Source organism: Bos taurus, chromosome 5 (assembly GCF_002263795.3).
Source record: "Bos taurus isolate L1 Dominette 01449 registration number 42190680 breed Hereford chromosome 5, ARS-UCD2.0, whole genome shotgun sequence".
Lineage (NCBI taxonomy): Eukaryota > Metazoa > Chordata > Mammalia > Artiodactyla > Bovidae > Bos > Bos taurus.
This window is the reverse complement of record NC_037332.1, coordinates 100,090,817-100,114,796: the sequence shown is the minus strand read 5'-3', so window position 1 is coordinate 100,114,796 and position 23,980 is coordinate 100,090,817. Positions and strand designations below refer to the sequence as shown.

Genomic DNA, 23,980 nt, shown 5'->3' with positions numbered 1-23,980 from the left:
CGAAATGAATCTGCCACAGGTATACCTGTGTTCCCCATCCTGAACCCTCCTCCCTCCTCCCTCCCCATACCCTCCTTCTGGGTCGTCCCAGTGCACCAGCCCCAAGCATCCAGTATCATGCATCGAGACAGTTAGCAGGAACATGAAAAGATGTTTTACATCACTAATCATCAGAGACAAAAATCAAAGCTACAATGTTAGATTGGACATTATAAAAAAGACAAGTTTTGGCAAGAATGTGTATAAAAGGGAACCCTTGTGCACTGCTGGTAAAAATTTAAATTGGTAAGCCACTATGGAAAACATTATGGAATTTCCTGAAAAAATGCAAATCAAAACCACTATGAGGTACCATTTCACACCAGTCAGAATGGCTGCAATCCAAAAGTCTACAAATAATAAATGCTGGAGAGGGTGTGGAGAAACGGGAACCCTCTTACACTGTTGGTGGGAATGCAAACTAGTACAGCCACTATGGAGAACAGTGTGGAGATTCCTTAAAAAACTGGAAATAGAACTGCCTTATGATCCAGCAATCCCACTGCTGGGCATACACATTGAGGAAACCAGAAGGGAAAGAGACATGTGTACCCCAATGTTCATCGCAGCACTGTTTATAATAGCCAGGACATGGAAGCAACCTAGATGCCCATCAGCAGATGAATGGATAAGAAAGCAGTGGTACATATACACAATGGAGTATTACTCAGCCATTAAAAAGAATACATTTGAATCAGTTCTAATGAGGTGGATGAAACTGGAGCCTATTATACAGAGTGAAGTAAGCCAGAAGGAAAAACATCAATACAGTATACTAACGCATATATATGGAATTTAGAAAGATGGTAACAATAACCCGGTGTAGGAGACAGCAAAAGAGACACTGATGTATAGAACAGTCTTATGGACTCTGTGGGAGAGGGAGAGGGTGGGAAGATTTGGGAGAATGACATTGAAACATGTAAAATATCATGTAAGAAACGAGTTGCCAGTCCAGGTCGATGCACGATACTGGATGCTTGGGGCTAGTGCACTGGGACGACCCAGAGGGATGGTATGGGGAGGGAGGAGGGAGGAGGGTTCAGGATGGGGAACACATGTATACCTGTGGCGGATTCATTTTGATATTTGGCAAAACTAATACAATTATGTAAGGTTTAAAAATAAAATTAAATTAAAAAAAATTTTTAAATAGAACTATCATATGACCAAGCAAGTTCCTCAACATCTTATAGCTCCTTCCACACACCATTATAATTTTACTTTATTATTGTATACTATTTCACTTTATGGACATATCAATTTTGCTTAGCAGTACTTCTATTGATTTATATTATGTTTTTTGTAGTTATAAATTCTATAAATTTAAATCTTTAATATGAATAAATCTTACAAATAAATGAATAAGTATATAAATAAATACATTTTAAAAGGTTAAGGTGTTTAATGTTACATCTTTAGAAAAAGCTGAGCAGACTGTTCATTCTTTCTGATGCCTCCTGTGAACCTGTCAAGCACTTGTGCTTCCAAATTGTCCAGCCAAGGAAGCAAAGGAAATAGACAGAATGCATCTTGCATTCTTCCTGTCCCCTGTCCCCTTCAGTCAAAGTTTGCTTTCTAAGGAATTAATTTCTTATGACAGTCAGGGTTCTACAGGAAAACAGAACTAACAGAATGTGTGGAAGATTTACTTTGAAGAATTGGTTCATTTGATTATGTTGTTGTTTAGCCACTATGTTGTGTCTGACTCTTTGAGACCCCATGGACTGTAGCCTGCCAGTCTCTTCTGTCCATGGGATTTCACAGGCAAGAATACCGGAAGGGGTAGCCATTTCCTTCCTCAGGGGATTGTCCCAACCCAGGGATGCAACTCAGGTCTCCTGCATTGCAGGCAGCTCTTTACCACTGAGCCATCAGGGAAGCCCCTAAACATATAATATTTATACATATATGGAAAATTAATATATACAAGATTGCATAAAATTACACTAAGAAACTAACAAGGAAGACAAATATCACATGATATCACTTGCATGTAGCATCTAAAAAACAAAAAAAGGCTACAAATGAACTTATAAAACAGAAATAGTGTCACAGATATTGAAAACAAGTTAAAACGAGGGGATAAGGAGTCAAAGAGAAATGGAGGTACATAGAGAGGATATAAGTTACTATTTTCTACTTTTGTATACTCATGAATACAGTGTAGTTAATGCTGTAAAAATTTAAAACATTTTGTTTATCAAACTCAATCATATATTCTGAGATTGGGTATCACATGGCTAATGGGTAGAAGTAACTATTTGTGATTTAATTAGAGTGGAAGCAGGAATTTAAAATCCAATAAAGGGTAAACAAAAGATTGATATATAAAATACCAAAACCAAAATATTGGTTTATAGGGATAACATTTATTTAGCACACTGTAACTTATAAACACCGAGAATTAAAGTATACAAAGCATTTTTTCAGTGTTTCTAATGTTTTAAAATATAGACTCTACAATAAATATTATGGTTAGTAAACTTTTTTGGGGGGGGTGCTGCTTGGATCTTACTGGCAGCATGAGGAATCTTCTATATGGGTTGTGGTATGTGGAATCCTGTTTTTTTTTTTTTTCCTTGCCAGCTTCTGTGATGCCTTTTTTTTTTCCCCCTGCTTTTTGTGGTAAGATTTTGTTCTTTTAATTGGAGTAAAATCTCACATGCATCAACCAAAGATTTCACATGCTGTACAGCCGATTAACTTTGTTAGAGAGCATGTGGAATTTTTAGTTGCTGCAAGTGGGAACTTTTGGCTCAAACAAGCCTGGGGAATGTTATAGTTTAAGCATGCAGGATCTAGTTCCCTGATCAGGGATTGAACCCAAGCCTCCTGCATTGGGAGCAGAGTCTTAGCCACTGGACAATCAGGTAAGTCTCTAGTCTTGGGAGTTTTAAAAATTTCCCTATATATGTGTCTTTTTAAAACAAAAAATTTAATGAATGAGTTAATCTTTGGTTGCACTGGGTCTTCTTTGTCTTGCAGTTTCTCTAGTTGCAGAGAGTGGTGGCTACTCTTCACTGCAGTGCACGGGCTTCTCATTGTAGTGGCTTCTCATGCTGCGGAGGACAGATTCTTGGGTACTTGGGCTACAATAATTGCTGCTCATGGACTCTGTAATCCAGGCTCAGGATTGTGGCACATGGGCTTAGCTGTTCCGTGGCATGTGAAATCTTCCTGGACCAGCGATCGAACCCATGTTCCTTGAATTTGCAGGCAGATGCTTATCCACCGTGCCACCAGGGAAGTCCAAAACAATTTTCCCTATACATTTGTAACTGATGGTAAGAGAATTTCAACTGTGTTAACCAATTAATAACATCAGTGATTAAACTCATTTTGCATGGCTTCAGTTATCATACTTATTTTTATGGTCCCATGTGTGCAAAGAAAGTACTGTTTGTATATAGGAAGAGGCATTTATTCACATTGACTGGGTTCAAAACATAAATATCAACTCATATTATATAAGGCTTATTTAATTTAGAATCATGCTCTTCCAAATCCCTGTATCGTTCAAGTATAGCTTGTCTCCTTACTGTTAACAATGCTATAAACGAATATTGGTGATATTTTTGGAAGAGCAAGCAATAAAGCAGCAACTGTGCATAATTTATAATGCATCTCTTTGAGATGGTGTATGAAATTCCCTAAAAAGGACTTGAAGAATTTAAGGACATGGAAACATTATTTGTTTGCTGCAAATCCATTTTCTATCTGTATAACTCCTGGCACTGCTAACTCCAAGGTCATTCAGGTAGCCACATGTTGCATCTCCTGTGATGGCAAACCTAAAACCAAGCACAAAAATATTAAAAAAGCATAGGCTGGACATCTACATTCATTCCTCCTATGTATGCTTCAGCACCCCCACTGCAGTTACTGCTAATGTGAACAAGAGAAAAGTGAAAATCTGTTGTTCATAAGTCTTCTGAGTAAATATATATCATTTCTGTATTTAGTTCCTTTTATATTCTCAAAGTCTCTGCTGGAGTATCAGAAGATTATCACTATCCATCCCAAATCTAGTTATGTTGTTGACTAGGTATTTAACTAGTGCTTGCTGTGGTAGCCAAGTAAACTGTTGCCATGGGTGGTGATAAATGAAAATTTCACATATGGAGATATAGGGAAGTCATTCTGGTTTATACATGAATTAAATTTTATGCTATTTAAAACAACCTATTTGTGGCCTATCAAGCATATTTTATACTTCTGCTTTAATTATTAAAGAAAAAGATACATTGACCAGAAGTAAAAATGTCCATGTTAGAAATAAAGATTAAATGTCCCCCTTCTTGAGACATCAGTGCTGGTCTCCTTTGGTGATAAGACTCCCTTCCCAGGTGCTAGGGCCATACTGATCCACTGTGTATGTGCTGGTCTATTCTTTTTTTTTTTTTTCCTAGGGGAAACCTCAAAGAAAGGCAACCCTGACTTGTTTAATGTTCTCTGTTCTGACAAGATGTAAAACTGAGCTAGAAACCCTGTTTCTCTGGAGCAGTTTCTCCGAGTAATCTAGGAAATGGTCTAGTTTAGTCCTCAACTTGGTTGAAGACTAAAAAACATTTTCTATTATTATTATTGATAATTTATTGATCTATTATTGATTATTTTCATTGCCAGTGGCCTTGAGTGAAGAATATTTTCAGTGCTCTACTGACCTGTTTCATACATGTGTGAAAATAACGTGTTTACTTACTAGTAAATTATTAAAAGGGCTTAGTTTTGATTGAGGGAAGTGACTGCACCCTTATATTCTATCTGCTCCAATGTAATGATTACATTCAAAACATCCCCACTGAAGCACTCACAATCCAAGGAATGTTACTAAGTTCCTCCCAGAGACAATTTACAGAGGATTCCCACTGGTTCCCTGACAACCTTCCTTTTAATAATGAATGTAGCAAATGAAAGAGTGGACTGAGGGTCTGTGGATATCAATTCTTAGTGGCTTTCTAAGACTGCAGGACCCTCGTGTGCCTCAGCTGTTCTCTCTGCCTTTTAAGTAGGGAATTAGCACAGTTTAAGTCAGTGGGTGAGAGTGGAAGAACTACATCCAATGTTATCGTCATGAAAAAGGTTTCAGCTGAAATCATATTAAAGTTTTTCCAAAGGTGCAACTAATAAATGGAAGAGCATACAAAGGATTTCTATTTCTTAATTCATAACTTTTCCATGATATTAAATTTATTTTCTCATAAACACAATTCATACCCAAAACCACACGTGAATACAGTAGAAGAAAGTCTATAAACTTACGAGGCATTATATTTAGAGTTGTCTGTCCATTTCCAAACATGATGTGATGATTCTCTACTAAGGCCAATCCAATGGTCAGAATGGCCTTTGTATCTTATCAGGAAGTTCTATTATAAAACACAGAAAGCGAAAACACATGTCTCCTTCGTTTCACCGTTGAGTCCTCTTCCCCTTAGACATCTCTCTTTAAATGGCAGCCTAAATAATTGATAAGTTTAGAATCTGGTGGGAGACTAGTCCCCAGTTCTCAGCTTAAGTCACTCAAACATCTCTGATCCTAAATTACATTAAACTGACCACACATCTCAGTTTTACTGAGAAAGTCCCAGGTTATAACTGTGGCACCAACATATTATTAATATCGTCATTTTCACTCCCCAAAATGTCCTGATTTGGATGATAAATTACATGATTACCATATTTCTTTGTACAATGGGAACAATACTTTTAACTAAAGGTTAACTATGAGGATACAAGAGAGAATGTGTCCAAATTGTCTCACAGGGTTCCAGGCAGAGAACATACCCAAGAAATATCAGGCACCAATATGCACTCCAAGTCCCCAAGTCTGCCTGGAATGGGATCCTTCCTCTTCTTTCAGCTGTCACCCTATGCAGCCTATAGCCTTCTCAGGGGCTAAATATTTAACAAAGAACATGATCCAAAAATATTTCTTACCAGCTCATCCTTAGTTTCAAACTGAGCAAGGACAGCTTCCAATGAAGTACAGAATGTCTGACTGAATGTCCAGTTCCTTGTGTCTTCCGAAAAATAAAAACATTTACTTCCAAATCCTATCCATCCTTTTGAGCAGGGAACATACAGAACATGTGAGTCCAGCTCTCTTCTTCTCACTAGTAGTTGGACAAACACAGTGAATATAACAAATTTTCTCATCCCTTTCATCTATTTTTCCACTTACCACCCTGAGGTCAGCCTTTTTTTCTTTACATATGTATGTATACACACATATATACACACATATGCATAAATCTTGCATAGTATATATGTGTGAAAGTCACTCAGTCATGTCTGAATATGCAGTCCATGGAATTCTCCAGGCCAGTGGATCTTCCCAACCCAGGGACTGAAGCCAGGTCTCCCGCACTGCAGGCAGAGTCTTTACCGTCTGAGCCACCAGGGAAATTCCAAAATGAGGGATTTGAAGAAAAACATGATAGAATATCAACTAGACTCTTGTACTTTTAGGACTTTTGGAAATAGCATTTTGTTTTTCTTCACATCCGAGCAGGAGCTACTTTCAATTGGTAGACAGATTTTTAGAAATGACTTCAATGCCCAAATGTGTTTGCTTTTCCCAATAAATAGCTTTCCATTATATGTATTTTAGTACCATTCATTACATAATTTTCCTCATCATCATATTTTGCTTCCAGAAAGACATCTCAAATGCCTGGCTATGTAATAAATACCCTTTATGGATGCTGCCCAATTCTCAGTTATGTGCAGAACTGCTGAGCTATAATGCATTGCCAACTAGTATTACTAATGCCTCTTAGGATGCTGCTAGCCATAACGATTTATAAAGCGCCAACTGCTAGTCAATATTTGGAAATTTGTTTGCATTTCACTGCTTCCCCAAACAACAGTCTTTTCTAAGATCATTTTCTTCTTTTGGTTTCTTGGAAAATGCAGTATTGAGATATGTGATCACTTGCTGAGTGCGAGCTAGTGGTAGTTGCTTTCCCTAAATGATTTTATTAGATCGAGAATTGCCTTGGAACAAAATGTACTACAGAAACTAATATATGAATAAATGCATATATATTTTATATGGTGAACTTTTACCCAAGGTCAGTCTTGAAGTATGTATTGTACATTCAATTGTTGCCTCCTGGAGTCATCACTAACAGTCTTATCTCAGGTACAAAAGCCATCAGTCCACTGATCTTCAAGCAGAGAATCTGTGTACCTCACTTCCCAGGGGTCCATGGACACTAACTGTTATAAAGAAATCAATTTCTGTAGCATTTAATTTCTGTAGTACTCTTTCCAAGCATCGTACAGATTTTCCCTTTCCCCACAGCCTCTTTATATCTGTCCTTCTTCTCTTGACAAAAGAAAGGCAAATTCCTTACCTTTCCTAGATTTTACTATGCTACATTTTTTAAGGGTAAAAAATCTTCTAGTAAAAAAAAAAATCTTCTAGTAGACAAAATATAGCATAGTTCAAATACTGATTTTAGTACCAAAAATACGATGTAGGGTTTCCAGAAGTTTTTTGTTTTATGTGAATTTCTGTCAAATATGTGTAAAAATATACGGGCCCTGATTAGATACTCTGTAACCAGCAATATTTCAGAGTATAGGCTATGGGAAGCATAGATGTTTTTGCTTCATAATCTCGCTTTTCCTCCCTTAGCCAACCTGATAGGAAATACTGTTGACTCAACTTTCAGAATAGACAGATTCCGATACCCTGTCCCACCTCCACTGTTATCACCAGGGCCAAGCCACTGTCCTATCTGGTGTGGATTTCTACAACTTTGTCCTAGTAGCTGTTCCTATGTCTAACTTTTCTTCTAACAATCTGTTCCCAATGTAATAGTCAAAATGATTATTCTACAATGAAATTCAGATCATGACATTCCTCTCCTACAATTTTTCTCATCTAGTTCCTCCTCATTGCACTCAGAACAAAATCCAAAATCTTTAACTGACTTATAATACTGTGACTCCCAGCCCATTACTCTTCCTCATTCTCACCTTGCTTTAGCTGAAGAAGCTTCCTTGCTGTTCCTCAAACCTATCAGGAGATTCCTTCTTTCATTCTGCTTGTTCCCACCATCTGGAATGCTTTCCTCACATAGCCAATGGCTCCTTCATCTCCCTCAATAGTTTGCTGAAAAGTCATCCTCTCAAGGAGGCTTGCCTATACACTTGTACTCCTTGAGTGAACGAGTGAAAGTCGCTCAGTCGTGTCCGACTCTTTGCGACCCCAATAACTATACAGTCCATGGAATTCTCCAGGTCAGAATACTGGAGTGGGTAGCAGTTCCCTTCTCCAGGGGATCTTCCCAACCCAGGGATTGAACCCAGTCTCCCACATTGCAGGCAGATTATTTACAAGCTGAGCGACAAGGAAGCCCAAGAATACTGGAGTGGGTAGCCTATCCCTTTTCTAGCAGATCTTCCCAACCCAGGAATTGAACTGGGGTCTCCTGCATTGCAGGTGAATTCTTCACCACCTCTAACAGGAAAGCCCCTTGTACTCCTTACCCTGTTACTTTTTATTATAGTATTTGTGTCTTCCTGATAGAATAGGAGTTCACTGGCATGGGGATTTGTGTGTGTGTGTGTGTGTGTGTGTGTGTGTGTGCGTGCATGTTTTGTTCATGGTATACCATACCTCAAGCACTTCACACAGTGCCTGGTTCATAATGGAGCTCAATAAACATTTATTGACTATATAAAAGTGCAAAGAGAAGGAAATGGCAAGCCACTCCAGTGTTCTTGCCTCGAGAATCCCAGGGACAGGGGAGCCTGGTGGGCTGCCGTCTATGGGGTCGCACAGAGTCGGACACGACTGAAGCAACTTAGCAGCAAAAGTGCAAAGAACATTGTAAAGTTTAGAGAACACCCAACTTACCTGGGAAAAGAGGATAAAATAGCATTAGATTTGCAGCTAGGGATGCAATGAAGATGAAACGATAAAACTTGGCAGAAGTTACAAAAGATATAATTGGTAGGCATATCCTTTGGAGTATTTGTCCCGATTGGCTCAGCAGGTAAAGAATTCCGAGTAATTTACCTATAAATGCAAATGTCAGAATCTCAATCTCATGGACATATTAGGGAGAAAAACTTGACTTGATTTAACACAGAATAAACCTGTAAAGTAAGCTGTACCTCACCTCTCCTATTGTCAACCTTCTTCACAAGAGATCAAAGTCCACAAATGATGGCCATGACCCAAAGGGGATGAGAGTAAGAGAAATTGAGTTTTTTCCCCTAGAGAATCTTCCAGTAATTGGAAGAACAGATAGGGAAATAGTAAGAAACAAAAAGAGTAGAAATCAGGATGAAAAAAAGTCCAGATTTACCTCCTTAAATGAGAAATCTGGTTAGAAGTATTGAGAAGAGCATTAGAAAATTAATCAATGCAATTCATCATATTAACAGAATAAGAGAAGAGAAAGGATATGATCATCTCAATAAGTATAGACAAAATATGTGAAAAACATAATATTCACCAAGATAACAAATTCCAACAAATTAGGAATTGAAGGACATAAACCGATACTTGTCATTTGCAGAAATAGTACAGCTAACAAGATATTTAATGGTGAAAAAGTGAACCCCTTCCACCAAAGGCCAGGAACAAGGAAAGGATGTCTGCTCTCACCAATCCAATTTAACATTTTACTAGAGGGTCTATCAATGCCAATGAGGCAAGAAAAGTACATAAAAAGCATAAAGATTAGAAAGAAGTGAAAGTGTTTCTAGAAGTCACATCCACTCACCTCCCAGTAGAAATATCAATTTGAAAATTATCTGCACATGAAAATACTTTCCCCAGAGCCAAGGATTCCAGGCACACCTACTCCCTGCCTCATCCCAGCTCCTTGTACTCCACCAATTCCAGGCAGATAATGCAGCCTTAAAGTGATTGCCTCCAATGTGGGAGACCTGGGTTTGATCCCTGGGTCAGGAAGATCCCCTGGAGAAGGAAATGGTAACCCACTCCAGTATTCTTGCCTGGAGAATCCCATGAACAGAGAAGCCTGGTAGTCTACAGTCCACGGGGTCGCAAAGAATCAGACATGACTGAGTGACTTCACTGAATGCAGCCTCAGAGAGCTTCCACCCAGAGCTTCCTGTGGGCTCCTAGGAGCCCAGGCTCCTGTCGCCCCTCTGCACCTGCCAACTCCAGCAGTTCCAGGTGGGGCTCATGTGACACTTGGCTCCTGATGAACTCTTTGGGATCAGCCTCCCAAAACCCTTCCCTCAGGACTAGGCAGTCCAGAAAAGAGAGAGACCCATTCCTCTTGGGAAAAGGGGAGTAAAACAGCACCTGACTTCACTGCACATCCCAGATCTGCCTTCCCCAGCATCACATCAGGCTTGATTCTGCAGGCTTATGTGACTCCCTGCAGGCTCCCACAAACCCAGGACCCCTCACCCCAGTGCTTGCCAGCCCCAGTGACCCAAGAGACACCAGCCTCCTGGCAGGCTCCTGGGAACCCAGACCTCCTTTCACCTCAAGGACTTCTGGCAAAGATATGGGCCTGAATGTGGTGGGGAACAGTGGGCAGGCCCTGGAGATCAGACTCTCAGACTTAGCTTTGTGTCTATCATTTCTGTGTGGCCCTGCAAATGTTTATTCACCCAACTTCCCCTTTTTTCATGTCCATGTCAATGACCTTCTGCCCCTTTGCAACCCAAGCCGCCACCCCCAGCATCTTTTGTCTTTAGCTGGAGATGGTATTTCATGTGAAGTTTTTGGCCATTTTGACCAGTTACTCAGTTTTCCTGAATCTGTCCCATGTATATTTGTTAGCCAACTTTTCTTTGATTTTCTCTTGTTACCTATGTCAAATCAACTGAATTCTTAAACCAACCAGAAAAGCAAAGGAAAATTTCTTCTCATCTCCTATGGTTTGTCTCTTCTTGTCTCCCTCTAAATTCGAATGCCTTATATTATACTCTGAACAAAATAACCAATTTTCTAATTTGAAAAATAGTGTTAGGGATTATCTCACAGAAGAACAGAGAAATGAACCATAATACTGGTCTATTGGGGTTTTTTTTTAATTTAATTTAATTTTTTAAAAATTTAATTTAATTTTTTTTTATAGAGAATTTTTTATTGGCTTCCCACCCTCCCTGCCTTTTTTTTTTTTAATTAATTTTATTTTATTTTTAAACTTTACATAATTGTATTAGTTTTGCCAAATATCAAAATGAATCCACCACAGGTATACATGTGTTCCCCATCCTGAACCCTCCTCCCTCCTCCCTCCCCATACCATCCCTCTGGGTCGTCCCAGTGCACCAGCCCCAAGCATCCAGTATCGTGCATTGAACCTGGACTGGCATCTCGTTTCATACATGATATTTTACATGTTTCAATGCCATTCTCCCAAATCTTACCACCCTCTCCCTCTCCCACAGAGTCCATAAGACTGTTCTATATGTCAGTGTCTCTTTTGCTATCTCGTATACAGGGTTATCGTTACCATCTTTCTAAATTCCATATATATGCGTTAGTATACTGTATTGGTGTTTTTCCTTCTGGCTTACTTCACTCTGTATAATAGGCTCCAGTTTCATCCACCTCATTAGAACTGATTCAAATGTATTCTTTTTAATGGCTGAGTAATACTCCATTGTGTATATGTACCACAGCTTTCTTATCCATTCATCTGCTGATGGACATCTAGGTTGCTTCCATGTCCTGGCTATTATAAACAGTGCTGCGATGAACATTGGGGTACACATGTCTCTTTCCCTTCTGGTTTCCTCAGTGTGTATGCCCAGCAGTGGGATTGCTGGATCATAAGGCAGTTCTGTTTCCAGTTTTTTAAGGAATCTCCACACTGTTCTCCATAGTGGCTGTACTAGTTTGCATTCCCACCAACAGTGTAAGAGGGTTCCCGTTTCTCCACACCCTCTCCAGCATTTATTATTTGTAGACTTTTGGATTGCAGCCATTCTGACTGGTGTGAAATGGTACCTCATAGTGGTTTTGATTTGCATTTCTCTGATAATGAGTGATGTTGAGCATCTTTTCATGTGTTTGTTAGCCATCTGTATGTCTTCTTTGGAGAAATGTCTATTTAGTTCTTTGGCCCATTTTTTGATTGGGTCATTTATTTTTCTGGAGTTGAGCTGTAGGAGTTGCTTGTATATTTTTGAGATTAGTTGTTTGTCAGTTGTTTCATTTGCTATTATTTTCTCCCATTCTGAAGGCTGTATTTTCACCTTGCTAATAGTTTCCTTTGATGTGCAGAAGCTTTTAAGGTTAATTAGGTCCCATTTGTTTATTTTTGCTTTTATTTCCAATATTCTGGGAGGTGGGTCATAGAGGATCCTGCTGTGATGTATGTCAGAGAGTGTTTTGCCTATGTTCTCCTCTAGGAGTTTTATAGTTTCTGGTCTTACGTTTAGATCTTTAATCCATTTTGAGTTTATTTTTGTGTATGGTGTTAGAAAGTGTTCTAGTTTCATTCTTTTACAAGTGGTCTATTGGTTTTAACTTTAGTTTTATGTTCTAGAAAACTTAGTTAACTTACAGAAACAGTTTAAATTAAAAAAAAATAATAATAGCTTTCACACTTGCACTGCTCAAATAGTTTCAGCTACATAAGCCCTTGGCTTAGCTAGTAAACATTAAAGCTCTTTAAGAATTTTCTTTTTGATTAAGCGTGAACCCTGTGTTTCAGGAAATTCAATATCGTCTTGTCCTTGATAAAAAAGTAAAATTCAGAGAAAGGGAGAAGGAAAGAAAGATGGAAATTCATGTTTTTACCAGAAAATAGATGTTCAGTAAAAGATATTCTTTCTGCTGGGCTGAAGTACAAACATGCATGAGATATACTCTTTATCTTTCTCATCAAATTTGTTATAAACTAAAAATGTTAAAGCATTTTCTGGTGGATGGCTTTAGCATCCTATTCCCAAACCCACACATTTGTTTTCTAAATTATAAAGTAGGATCTGTATATCAATATTCCCAGTTTGGGGGCAACTTTTATTTTAGTCAATAATTATTCATGGTTTTAATAAACAAAAGTCTCTTTAGGGAACAGGAGAAGGAAATGGCAACCCACTCCATTGTTCTTGCCTGGAGAATCCCAGGGATGGGGGAGCCTGGTGGGTTGCTGTCTATGGGGTCGCTCAGAGTCAGACACAACTGAAGCGACTTAGCAACAGCAAGAAATTAATTCTCAGCTAATATCAACTGGGGAGATTAGAAGGAGGTTATAATTATTTTTTGTAATGCAGGGATGTTGAAATAACAACATTAACTATATTAACTAATTTATTAACTATATTAATCTAGTATTAACTAGATACTATATTTCAACAAATGCTTTTAATAATAAATCACTATGTTGAATTAATACTGATGCTCTCACTAAATCAAAACTGTTATACTTATGGCTGATTCATGTTGATTTTTGGCAGAAATCAACACAATATTATAAGGCAATTATCCTTCAGTTAAAAATAAATTAATTTAAAAAACCTGTTTAACTAAAATGGTTAGGTTTAAAATATGCTCATATTTTTTATGTTCACTACTGAAAATCTCTGGTAAGACACATTATATAAACTACTTTGGTATTGTACTCTAAATAGGATGACATAAAGCTTGGCCATATAAGATCCACTATAATCAAATGAATAGAGAATGAAAGACAGAGAGAACACAAAAGTAAAGCAGACCCCGTGAGACATAAAGAGGAAGACAGACAGAGAGGGAGAGACAAGAGAAAATTATCTGGACACAAAATAGGCCTCAATTGATTTTAGCTGAAACATTTAATGATCTCACTGAAAAATCACATTTACCCTTTACTCCAAAAGGAAACTTTGCAGGGCATTTTTGTGACCAAGGGAAGGAAAGTATACTTTTGTATTTACTTAGAATTTTTTTGAAGAAAATTGACTTTTATTCCTATTTCTTTCAGAAAAAGTGACAGTATCATTCAAGGCCCAGGTGAAAAGTAACTTCACAATTATGCCATCACCAACTCCCTAAGTTTCATTAAACGTCTTCTCACTCTAATCACATCAAGTTATAGTAACTCATTTGTCTGTCCCTGAGATGATGAAGCCCTGAAATCAGGGTCTAAATGTAATTTGTCTTTGTAGCTCTATGTCTAACAAATGGCAGGCTCTAAACATGTGATTAAGGCAATGGCACCCTCCTCCAGTACTCTTGCCTGGAAAATCCCATGGATGGAGGAGCCTGGAAGGCTTCAGTCCATGGGGTCGTTGAGGGTCGGACACGACTGAGCAACTTCACTTTCACTTTTCACTTTCATGCAGTGGAGAAGGAAACGGCAACCCACTCCAGCGTGATTGCCTTGAGAATCCAAGGGACAGGGGAGCCTGGTGGGCTGCCGTCTATGGGGTCGCACAGAGTCAGACACGACTGAAGCGACTTAGCAGCAGCAGCAGCAGCAAACATGCGATTACTAGATTCAATCACACTACAGCAAAGGTGCCATAGTTAGTTTTTTAAAGCATATATATGCATTTATTCTTTTAAAAATTCTTTTCTCATTTAGGTTGTTACATAATATTGAACACAGCTCCCTGTGCTATACAGTAGGTTTGGGCAACTTTTACTAGTATATGTATTACCAAATGTTGGTGTCTGTTTATCATTACTCTGAGATATAATCGTCTGTTATTTAATATCATAATGTGACTTGCCAGAGTGCAAATTGCCAGCAACCTGGAGAAAATATAAAGACTAATAAAATAAACCCAAAGAGCATTTTTCTATTAACCTCCTGTAATGTAATTCGTGTGAAATATTTAAGTAACATAAACAGTAGCGTAATAACTGATGTAACACTTACCTGTCCTCTCAGCCACCTCTAGACTTTTAAACCATCTCTCCTTCTAGAGAGGTGAACTGTGAGGTACTGATATTCCTCAAGTGCAATTTCTATCCTGTTGGTAGTCAGTGGAATAAGAATTATTCCCCTCCCCAGCTCCCATTTTACTTTGTCAAAGTTTATTAATTTTCACTTACCAGATCGCCCCTCTTCCACGTTTTCTCTGGAGATAGAGTTTTTCTGAAACATTTTCAAAGTCTCTGTCACAGTAATGTCTCTATTTAATCAAAAGCATATGGCACTGTTTCATAAGTAGTTGCAAAAACAGGAAGTGAGAAGTGAAAGCAGTAAACTCACATCCAGTAAGTGAGCTGCAACAAGATAAGTCAAGTTCACAAGAGTTTTAGATGTATAAAATGCAAAGTGCTTTTAACTTAGACAATCTACTCCACAATCTTCTTTCCCTGTCAAAATGTCAAAATAACACAGACCAGTTTTATTTTCTTGCCTGAATCAAAAAGGTTAAATAAAACGTGCAGAAAAAAATTCCTTTCCATCACTGGGCACCAATCAATGAAGGGCAGTGATCCTTTGGTGAGACCTGGAATTGCTTCGGTTTACTTCACAGACATAGATTTGTTAGTCAGTCAGTCAGTTCAGTTGCTCAGTCGTGTTGACTCTTTGCGACCCCATGAACTGCAGCACACCAGGCCTCCCTGTCCATCACTAACTCCCAGAGTTTACCCAAACTCATGTCCATTGAGTAGGTGATGCCATCTAACCATCTCATCCTCTGTCGTCCCCTTCTTCTCCTGCCTTAAATCTTTCCCAACATCAGGGTCTTTTCAGAAGAGTCAGCTCTTCACATCAGGTGGCCAAAATATTGGAGTTTCAGCTTCAACATCAGTTCTTCCAAGGAATACCCAGGACTGATCTCCTTTAGGATGGACTGGTTGGATCTCCTTGCAGTCCAAGGGACTCTCAAGAGCCTTCTCCAACACCACAGTTCAAAAGCATCAATTCTTCTGCACTCAGTTTTCTTTATAAGTCCAACTCTCACATCCATACATGACTACTGGAAAAACCATAGCCTTGACTAGACAGACGTTTGTTGACAAAGTAATGTCTCTGCTTTTGAATATGCTGTCTAGGTTGGTCATAACTTTCCTTCCAAGGAGTAAGCATCTTTTAATTTCATGGCTGCAATTCCCATCTGCAGTGATTTTGGAGCCCCGAAAAATAAAGTCAGGTACTGTTTCCACTATTTGCCATGAAGTGATGAGACCGGATGCCATGATCTGAATGTTGAGCTTAAAAAAGGTTACCATATCTGGAAAAAAAAAAAAGTTACCATATCTGGTTGAATTCACAGAATCACTGAATAAAATAGCTGAGATTTGTACACAAATTTGTTTCTCTGCTAAAGTCCTATTTAATCTAATGTTATACTGCCTCCCAGTGGTATAAATGTATATTCACAGGCACCTGTAAATCAATAGTTAGGTATTTCCATTCTTAGGCCTTTGGAAATACTGAAGATCTATTTACTTGTTTACTAGCAATTTTCCTGCATACCAAGGATTCTGGTTTTTTTTTTTATTATTTACATCTCTTTGAATCTGTATAATTTTATGCTTAAGACACACAACAAGCAGTTAATTATATGGAATTTAACATATATAGTGATTATATTGTCTAAGTCATTGTATCCTAAAAGTTATTAAACTATTATTATTATTCATTTTACTTTACTAGTAAAATGAATGACTGTCACAGAGTCTATATTACTTGGCAGCATCACACAGCTACCATTGGCCAACCAATACTCACATTCTCTTGTTCATTCTCAAAGCCCATCTTTGTAACTATGAATTACGCTTCTACCATAGTTTTCCCCAATTAGAATTTTTGTCAAGGCTTTAATCTTGCACTGCATGTTTACAGCTTTTCCAACATAATATCTTCTGCATGACCACAAGCATCCGATCTTTTGAAATCAATCCTTGAGTAATACCCTGTTCAGGTACTCATTTGTGTAAACACAACAAATAAATATCTGATCATTGTCTACCATCTATAACTGTACACTTTTTCACAAAAAATAAACAAGAACTTGTGTTCAAATATGCGTTGATTTTGCTACTCCTCTCCTGACATTGGTGGTAAAAAACGGTGGTGAAAAAATTCTTCTCTAGGTGCTTTAAGGTCTAAATCCAAACCACACCTTTAGAAGTGAAGTAAAGTGAAAGTCACTCTATCGTGTCCGACTCTTCACAGCCCCATGGACTATATAGTCCGTGGAATTCTCTAGGCCAGAATACTGTAGTGGGTTGGCTTTCCCTTCTCCAGGGGTCTTCCCAACCCAGGGATTGAATCCAGGTCTCCTGCATTGCAGGAGGATTCTTTACCAGCTGAGCCACAAGGAAGTCTTAAACTCCTATGCAATAGAATAGTCATTAATCACATTTGAGTATTAAAATTTAAATCAATTATAATTAAATAAAAAATTAAAATCTAGCCACATTTCAAGTACTCACAGCTCCATGTGGCTAGTGGCTACAATTGTGGTTGCACTGATATGGAATATTTCCACCACTGTAGAAAGTTGATTCAAAAGTGCTGATCTAGAATAAAAATCATAGTTTTCTTCCAGATGTTGAACAAAAGGAACTCCAGCTAACTTGCTTTTAAACACTGAACCATATGTAGCTCAATACATTTTATAGTAATTAGAAACATTAGCCTTCTTCAGTATGTGTGCTTGTAAAATGTATAGATGTTAAGATCCAAGTGAAGAAAGACTGTACAATGAATCTGTGGGATTAATACTTTTCATAGTTTTATTTCACCATCTTTTTGATGTCCAAAGACTCTGTAGTATTGTGTGTGTGTGTGTTAGTTGCTCAGTCCTGTCCAACTCTGCAATCCCGTGGACTGTTAAGATCCAAGTGAAGCAAGACTGTACAATGAATTTGTAGAATTAGGAATTTTCAGAATTTTCTTTCATGATCTTTTTGATATCCAAAGATTCTGTAGTATTTCCCCTTTTTTATTTCTAATATTACTGATTTGTATCTTCTCTCCGTTTTCCTCAGTTCGCTTGAGGTTTATCAATTGTATTTATTTCTGCTGAAGAACCAGCTTTGTTTTCTAGAGGCTTATCAACTTTATTGATCTTTTTCAAGGTGCCAGCTTTTGATTGCATTGATTGTCTCTATTAATTTCTACTGTTCAATTTCATTTCTTTTCACTTTGCATTTTCCCTTCTTTTTCTAGTTTACTATGGTTAAAGCTTAGATACTTGTTTTTAGATATTTATTCTTTTTGAATATGTGCATTCAATGTAGTAAACTTTCCTCTAAACACTTATTTTACTCTATGTCACAAATTCTTAAGTTACATTTTCATTTAGTTAAAAATATTTTAAAATTTTTCTTGAAATATCCTCTTTGACTCATGTATTGTTTAGAAATATGTTGTTAAATCTCCTGTATTTAGGATTTTCTAGTTATATTTCTATGTAGCCTTCTGATTCTAGTTTAATTCCACTATGGCCTGAGCGCATACACTATATGATTTCTATTCTTTTAATTTTTTAAGCTATAATTTTTCAGAATGTGGTCTAGTATGGCAAATATTCAAAATAACCTCAAGACAAATGTATATTCTGCTGTCATTAAATAAAGTAGCTTATAAATGTCAATTATTTTGTGTACAGTTGATCGATGGTGCTGTTAGTACAACTGTGTTGTGATTTTCTGCCAGATGGGTCTGCCCATTTCTGACAGAGGGTTACAGAAGTCTTCAGCCATAATAGTGAATTCACCTGTCTCTCCTAGCAGTTCTATCAGGTTCTACCTTACATTTTGACACTGTTGTTAGGTTCACATACAAAACAATTGTCTTCTTGGAGAATTGTTTTATGATTATGTAATGTCCTTCTTTCTCCCTGATAAGTTTGATTGTTTAGAAGTTGCTCTGCATGAAATTATTTCCAAGTGCTTCATAGGGTTTTGGTTTAATGTTAATACCCCCAAACTACTATCAACTCAATGTTACAATAAAACATTAAAAAAATGAAATTAATATAGTGTAGCTACTCCAGCTTTCTTTTGATTAGTATTCACAAGGAATATCTTTCTCCATTGGTTTCCTTTTTCCTTTTTTGACTACATATATCTTCATCTTTAAAATGGATTTTTTATAGAAAATACAAAATTGGATCTTGTTTGTTTCACTCTGACAATTTATTTTAGCTGGTATATTTAAACCATTGCCATGAAGATGATTATTTAAACAGATGAATTAATATCTGCCATGTTTGTTAATGTTTTCTATTTGTTGCTATTGTTCTTTGTTTCCATTTTATCTTCTACTTTTTAAGCCTTAGGTAGTTTTAGTTCGGCAGCTTAGATTATTGCATTTTCTCTCCTATCTTGTATCCATTGCACTCCTTTCTTTTAAAAAAAATATTTTTAGTGATTGCCCTGAAGCTTGTAATACAAAATTACAACTAGCTCAAATGTGCTTTCAATTAATACTGTAAACCTCAAAAGAATAGTGCAATATCTTACAATAACAAAATAATCCTAATTATACTCTTGTCCCTTACATTGTTACTGTCATTCATTCCACTTATGCATAAACTACAAGGAACTAATACAGTCATTATTTTGAAACTAGCTGTTACCAGTGAGATCAATTAAGAATAGGAAAAATACATTTAAAATTTTCTTTTATTCCTCAAAGTAGATTCTAGTTTCTGACCTGTATCGCTTTCCTTACCTCTTTCTGCAGCTGCTGCTGCTGCTAAGTCACTTCAGTTTGTGCAACCCCATAGACAGCAGCCCACCAGGCTCCCCCGTCCCTGGGATTCTCCAGGCAAGAACACTGGGAGTGTGTTGCCATTTCCTTCTCCAATGCATGAAAGTGAAAAGTGAAAGTGAAGTTGCTCAGTCATCTCCGACTCCTAGCGACCCCACAGACTGCAGGCTACAGGCTCTTCCATCCATGGGATTTTCCAGGCAAGAGTACTGGAGTGGGATGCCATTGCCTTCTCCTACCTCTTTCTAGTCCTTCCTTATTTTAACATACTTATAAGGAAGGTCTCCTGGCTACAAATTCCCTGAAGGTTTCTTTTTCTGGAAAAAATCTTTATTTTCCCCTTCACTTTGAAGGTGATTTCATAGAATATAGAATTCTAGGTTGGTAATTTTTTTTCTCTCAACAATTTGAACATTTCACTCCACTCTGCTTATATACCTGGCTTCTTAGATAACAAAAGGTGGCAAAGTAATTTTTTTTCTTCTTGCTTCTTTTCAAATTTTTTCTCAATTTTTGTTTGATTTTCTGCAGTTTGACTATGATATACCCAGATGTATTTGCGGGAGGTGTGTGTGCGTGCGCGGATTTACGCTGCTTGGTTTTCTCCGAGCTTCCTAGATCTGTGCTTTATTGTTTGATATTAATTTGAGGTAAATTCTCAGTCCATTTCTTAAAATATTGCTTCTACTTCTTTCTTCTCCTTTTGGTGTCCCCATTACATGTTACACTTTTAGTAGTTATCCCACAGTTCTTGGATATTGTTTTGGGTTTTCTTTTCTTTTTTTTTTTTTCAGTTGTTTTGTTTTAACTTTTCAGTTTTGGATGTTTCTGTTGCTATGACCTAAACTCAGAGATTCTCTCCTCAGCCATGTCTAATCTATTAATGAGATCATCAGACACTGTATTTTTGTAAGTGTTTTTGATTCTCTGACATTGCTTTTTTTCCTTTCTTATAATTTCTATGTTCTCCTTACACTACCTATTTATTCTTCATGGTGTCTATATTTTGCATTGGAGTCATTAGCATGTCAGTCAGAGTTTTTAAAAAGTTTCCAGTGTGATAATTCTAATATTTCTGCCATATCTAAGTTCTGATACTTTTCAAACTGTGCTTAACTTTTTGCTTTTGTTTTCTGTGCTTAATCATGTGTGACCCTCTGCAGTTCCATGGGCTATAGCCTACCAGGCTCCTCTACCCATGGAATTTTTCAGGCAAGAATACTGGGGCAGGGTGCCATTGCCTACCTCAGGGGATCTTCCCCACCCAGGGATTGAACCTGCATCTCTTGCATCTCCTGCATTGGCAGGGGGCTTCTTTACTACTAGCACCATCTGAGTGAATGAAAACTGTGTTGTAATAGATATATTTGATCTTTACCTCTGATTCCTGGCAAGGAGCTTCAAAAATCATTATAATTTTGTCCATTTCTTGAGTCATAGAAGAAGTAACTTTGTTATGCTGGTGATCACTCATTGTGAAGGTTCTGTATAGTTTCAAGGGAGTGTCTGATCACCAGAAAAAAACCATCACCATGTGATTCAGTTCAGTTCAGTTCAGTCGCTCAGTTGTGTCCGACTCTGCGACCCCATGAATCACAGCACACCATGTGATTAGAGGGTAGCAAATTCCTGCATTCCCCCTGTCCACAGACACACCAGCTGTGCATGCCTACACCCGACTCCAATGTACCAAAGACACTGAGACCTAAATTTATAGAGGAACATTGCCCACATTCCAGATTGGCGATTAGTTGATGCACTTCCAAGAAATATCCAAATAAAACTACAAGGGCTCTGAAAACTGAACTGGAACAGAGTTCACAGAAGGCCTGAACCTATCCAGAGTGATTGTCTGCACAAACCAAATATTTGGATGTGCTCCACACGTTTAAACAAAGAGTCTCCTAACAAAATGTTTATTAAAAATGTCCAGAAGACAATTCAAAATTATTCAGCATACAGATAGCCATGAGAATTTGGACTTGCATGGAGAAAGACAATCAACAGAAGCTGTGCTGATGTGACACAGATGTTGGAATTATCTAGCAAATATTTTAAGCAGATTTATAAAGATACTCAAAATACCAAAGGAATGAAGAAATAAATGCAGTCATTTAACAAGAATTAGAAATCATCTTTTTCTTCCTCTGAATTGCCTTCTATCTAAATTGATTGCTACTTTTATCAAGGATAAAGAAAATTTTCCATCCTAAATTATGATACCTCAATTTTCTCCAATAGGTAAAAGTCACTTTTTTCACTTAGTAAATCATCAAACAAAATCTTAATACATGACTTTTAATTTCAATCTCACACACACACATTTCTCTTTCTATATGGCATCTAATGTAAGATATTTTATTTGAATGTTCTCCTAAATTTTTATCTGGAATTGTTCACTTTTTTAAATTAGTAAATATCTTTTACTTGCCTTTTAATGTTTTCTCTCCTGTGAGCTTCCATGATAAGTTTTATACTTTATTTCACAATAATAATATGCTGCATCTGTGTAACACTTTACAGTATGTATTTTTCCCAGTGAAATTAATCATTCCATTGTCAGTCATAAATTTTACCTTTTTCCATTCTCTTACCTCTTTCTCTTAATAGTTCCCTTTCATTACCTGTGAGAACAAGAATTTCCATATCTGCTTATTCTTAAACAAATTATAAACACATTTACAATTTATAAATTATAGCACTCTTTCAAGGTCTCTCATCCTTGAAAACTCTGTAACTGTGAACCACTTTCCCTGTGTAGACACTAGAGTCTTATCAGTAGCATTATTTTATCACCTCAGTCCTCACCCTCATTCCTTACAGCCCAAATTCTTACCTCATTTTACAATCCACACAGTTGGAAAACATCTTTCTTTACCACATTTATATCAGGCATTTTACTTCCAGCTCTTATTAGAGAACTAAGACTACAGTCAACCGTTTGTGGCCGGAACTTCCTAAGTAACTTAAAATGTCAAGCTAAACTAATTTGGATAGTGAAAGATTCACACAGTGAACCACCATTTTTAGTCAGAAGGCCACTTGCCACAAACACACACAGAAGATTGGGCTTTGTATGAATGTTTAAAAAGACAATGAAGCTATTTCCTGAATAGTACTTTAATTGCAAGACAATGGATTTCAAACTAATCACCATGATAAGTCCAGTTACGACACGTCAGCTTGCAAATATATTACCCAGTTATTGACTATATTCCCTGCACGGCATGTTTGATACTTAAAACTCATTTATTTTGTAACTGGAGGTTTTGGTTCTCACTCTTCCTCACCTATTTCTTTCCCTCTGCTCCCCCCACTCCTTCCTGGCAAACACATATTTGTTATTTGCATCTATAACTATATATACGCAGTATAAAAATTTTGAACTGCTATATTGTACATTCGAAGTTAATTTTGTAAATCTACTGTTCTTTAGTAAGGAAGAAAAGGAAATGGTGCTCAAGAGGACATGGGAGTTATTTACTGAAGCAAGGTCACTGGATACAGCAATAAAGATAGGAGTGACGTGGTGAGGGCTGCTTTTATTCACTTTTGTTGAGTGATAGACAAAACTAGATTTGACTGCACTTAAATGCTGAGAGAATGTATTTTCTTTAAAATACATTTCCTGAAAGAAGCAGTGGACATTCTAGGTTATGCTTGTATCTGAAAAAGATGAAACATAGAAATGAGAAGAAGCTGATATTGATAATGTTGCCAAAACCCTGCCTGTGTTCTCTGTTGCTGAATAGAAACATAGAGACAGGTTTTGCCTGAAGTAGAAAAGAGTAACTTTTATTGTGCTGCCAGGCAAAGGAGGCCAACAGAGAGCTAATGCACTCAAGACTGTGTGACCCACCCAGGAGTGGGATAGTGAGGAGTTTTATAGTGTTCAAGGAGCAATGTGTCACCAACTCATAGACAATTCTTGGCATCAAGGTGAGGTTTCAAGCATCATCAATTTTCCGGTTTCAACCAGTCTAGAGTCCATGTTCTCATGGTTAGCAGTTTTCATTTGGAGCTGGTCTGCTTCTTGTAAAAATAACTTAGCAGCGTGTGTCATGCCTTCACGTATTTCAGAGAAATAGGAGTTCAGTGATTCTGCTATGTGGTTGAATTACAATCTAAATTGTTACCAGTTCCCCAGTCCAATAGCTAGTCTTTGTTTCTACATCTTCACATTTCTCTCTTCAACGAGGGGTGCTGGGAAAACTGGTCAACTCCATGTAAAAGAGTGAAACTAGAACACTTCCTAACACCACACACAAAAATAAACTCAAAATGGATGAAAGACCTAAATGTAAGACAAAAAACTA

General features: G+C 37.4%; 1 protein-coding gene and 1 non-coding gene across 5 annotated transcripts; one reads left to right on the top strand and one right to left on the bottom strand.

Moving 5' to 3' along the window:
* Positions 1–2,391: 2,391 nt before the first annotated feature.
* LOC617565 (LINE-1 retrotransposable element ORF2 protein) lies at positions 2,392–23,243 on the bottom strand. Of its 4 annotated transcripts, XM_002687810.7 has the most exons (6): positions 19,626–19,806; positions 15,038–16,170; positions 8,915–9,076; positions 5,983–6,158; positions 5,305–5,411; positions 2,392–3,833 (listed from the first exon to the last, which is right to left on the bottom strand). In XM_002687810.7, exons 2-6 carry the CDS (start codon positions 15,087–15,089, stop codon positions 3,713–3,715), a joined length of 618 nt encoding a protein of 205 aa, XP_002687856.1. In that variant the 5' UTR covers positions 15,090–16,170; positions 19,626–19,806; the 3' UTR covers positions 2,392–3,712. The 4 variants fall into 4 exon arrangements, with proteins under 4 accessions (XP_002687856.1, XP_005207153.1, XP_059743058.1 ...); XM_005207096.5 differs by lacking the exon at positions 8,915–9,076 and having other exon boundaries at positions 19,626–19,829; XM_059887075.1 differs by lacking the exons at positions 2,392–3,833; positions 5,305–5,411; positions 5,983–6,158; positions 8,915–9,076 and adding an exon at positions 9,084–14,955 and having other exon boundaries at positions 19,626–23,243.
* On the top strand, positions 2,711–2,779 carry MIR12002A (microRNA mir-12002a). The gene has a single exon (NR_162330.1). It is a non-coding gene; the product is annotated as a microRNA mir-12002a (primary transcript).
* Positions 23,244–23,980: the final 737 nt, after the last annotated feature.

Excerpts from the sequence above, each read along its gene's own strand:
- LOC617565 (XM_059887075.1), bottom strand. The coding sequence starts at position 12,495 with ATGAAACTAGAACACTTTCTAACACCATACACAAAAATAAACTCAAAA.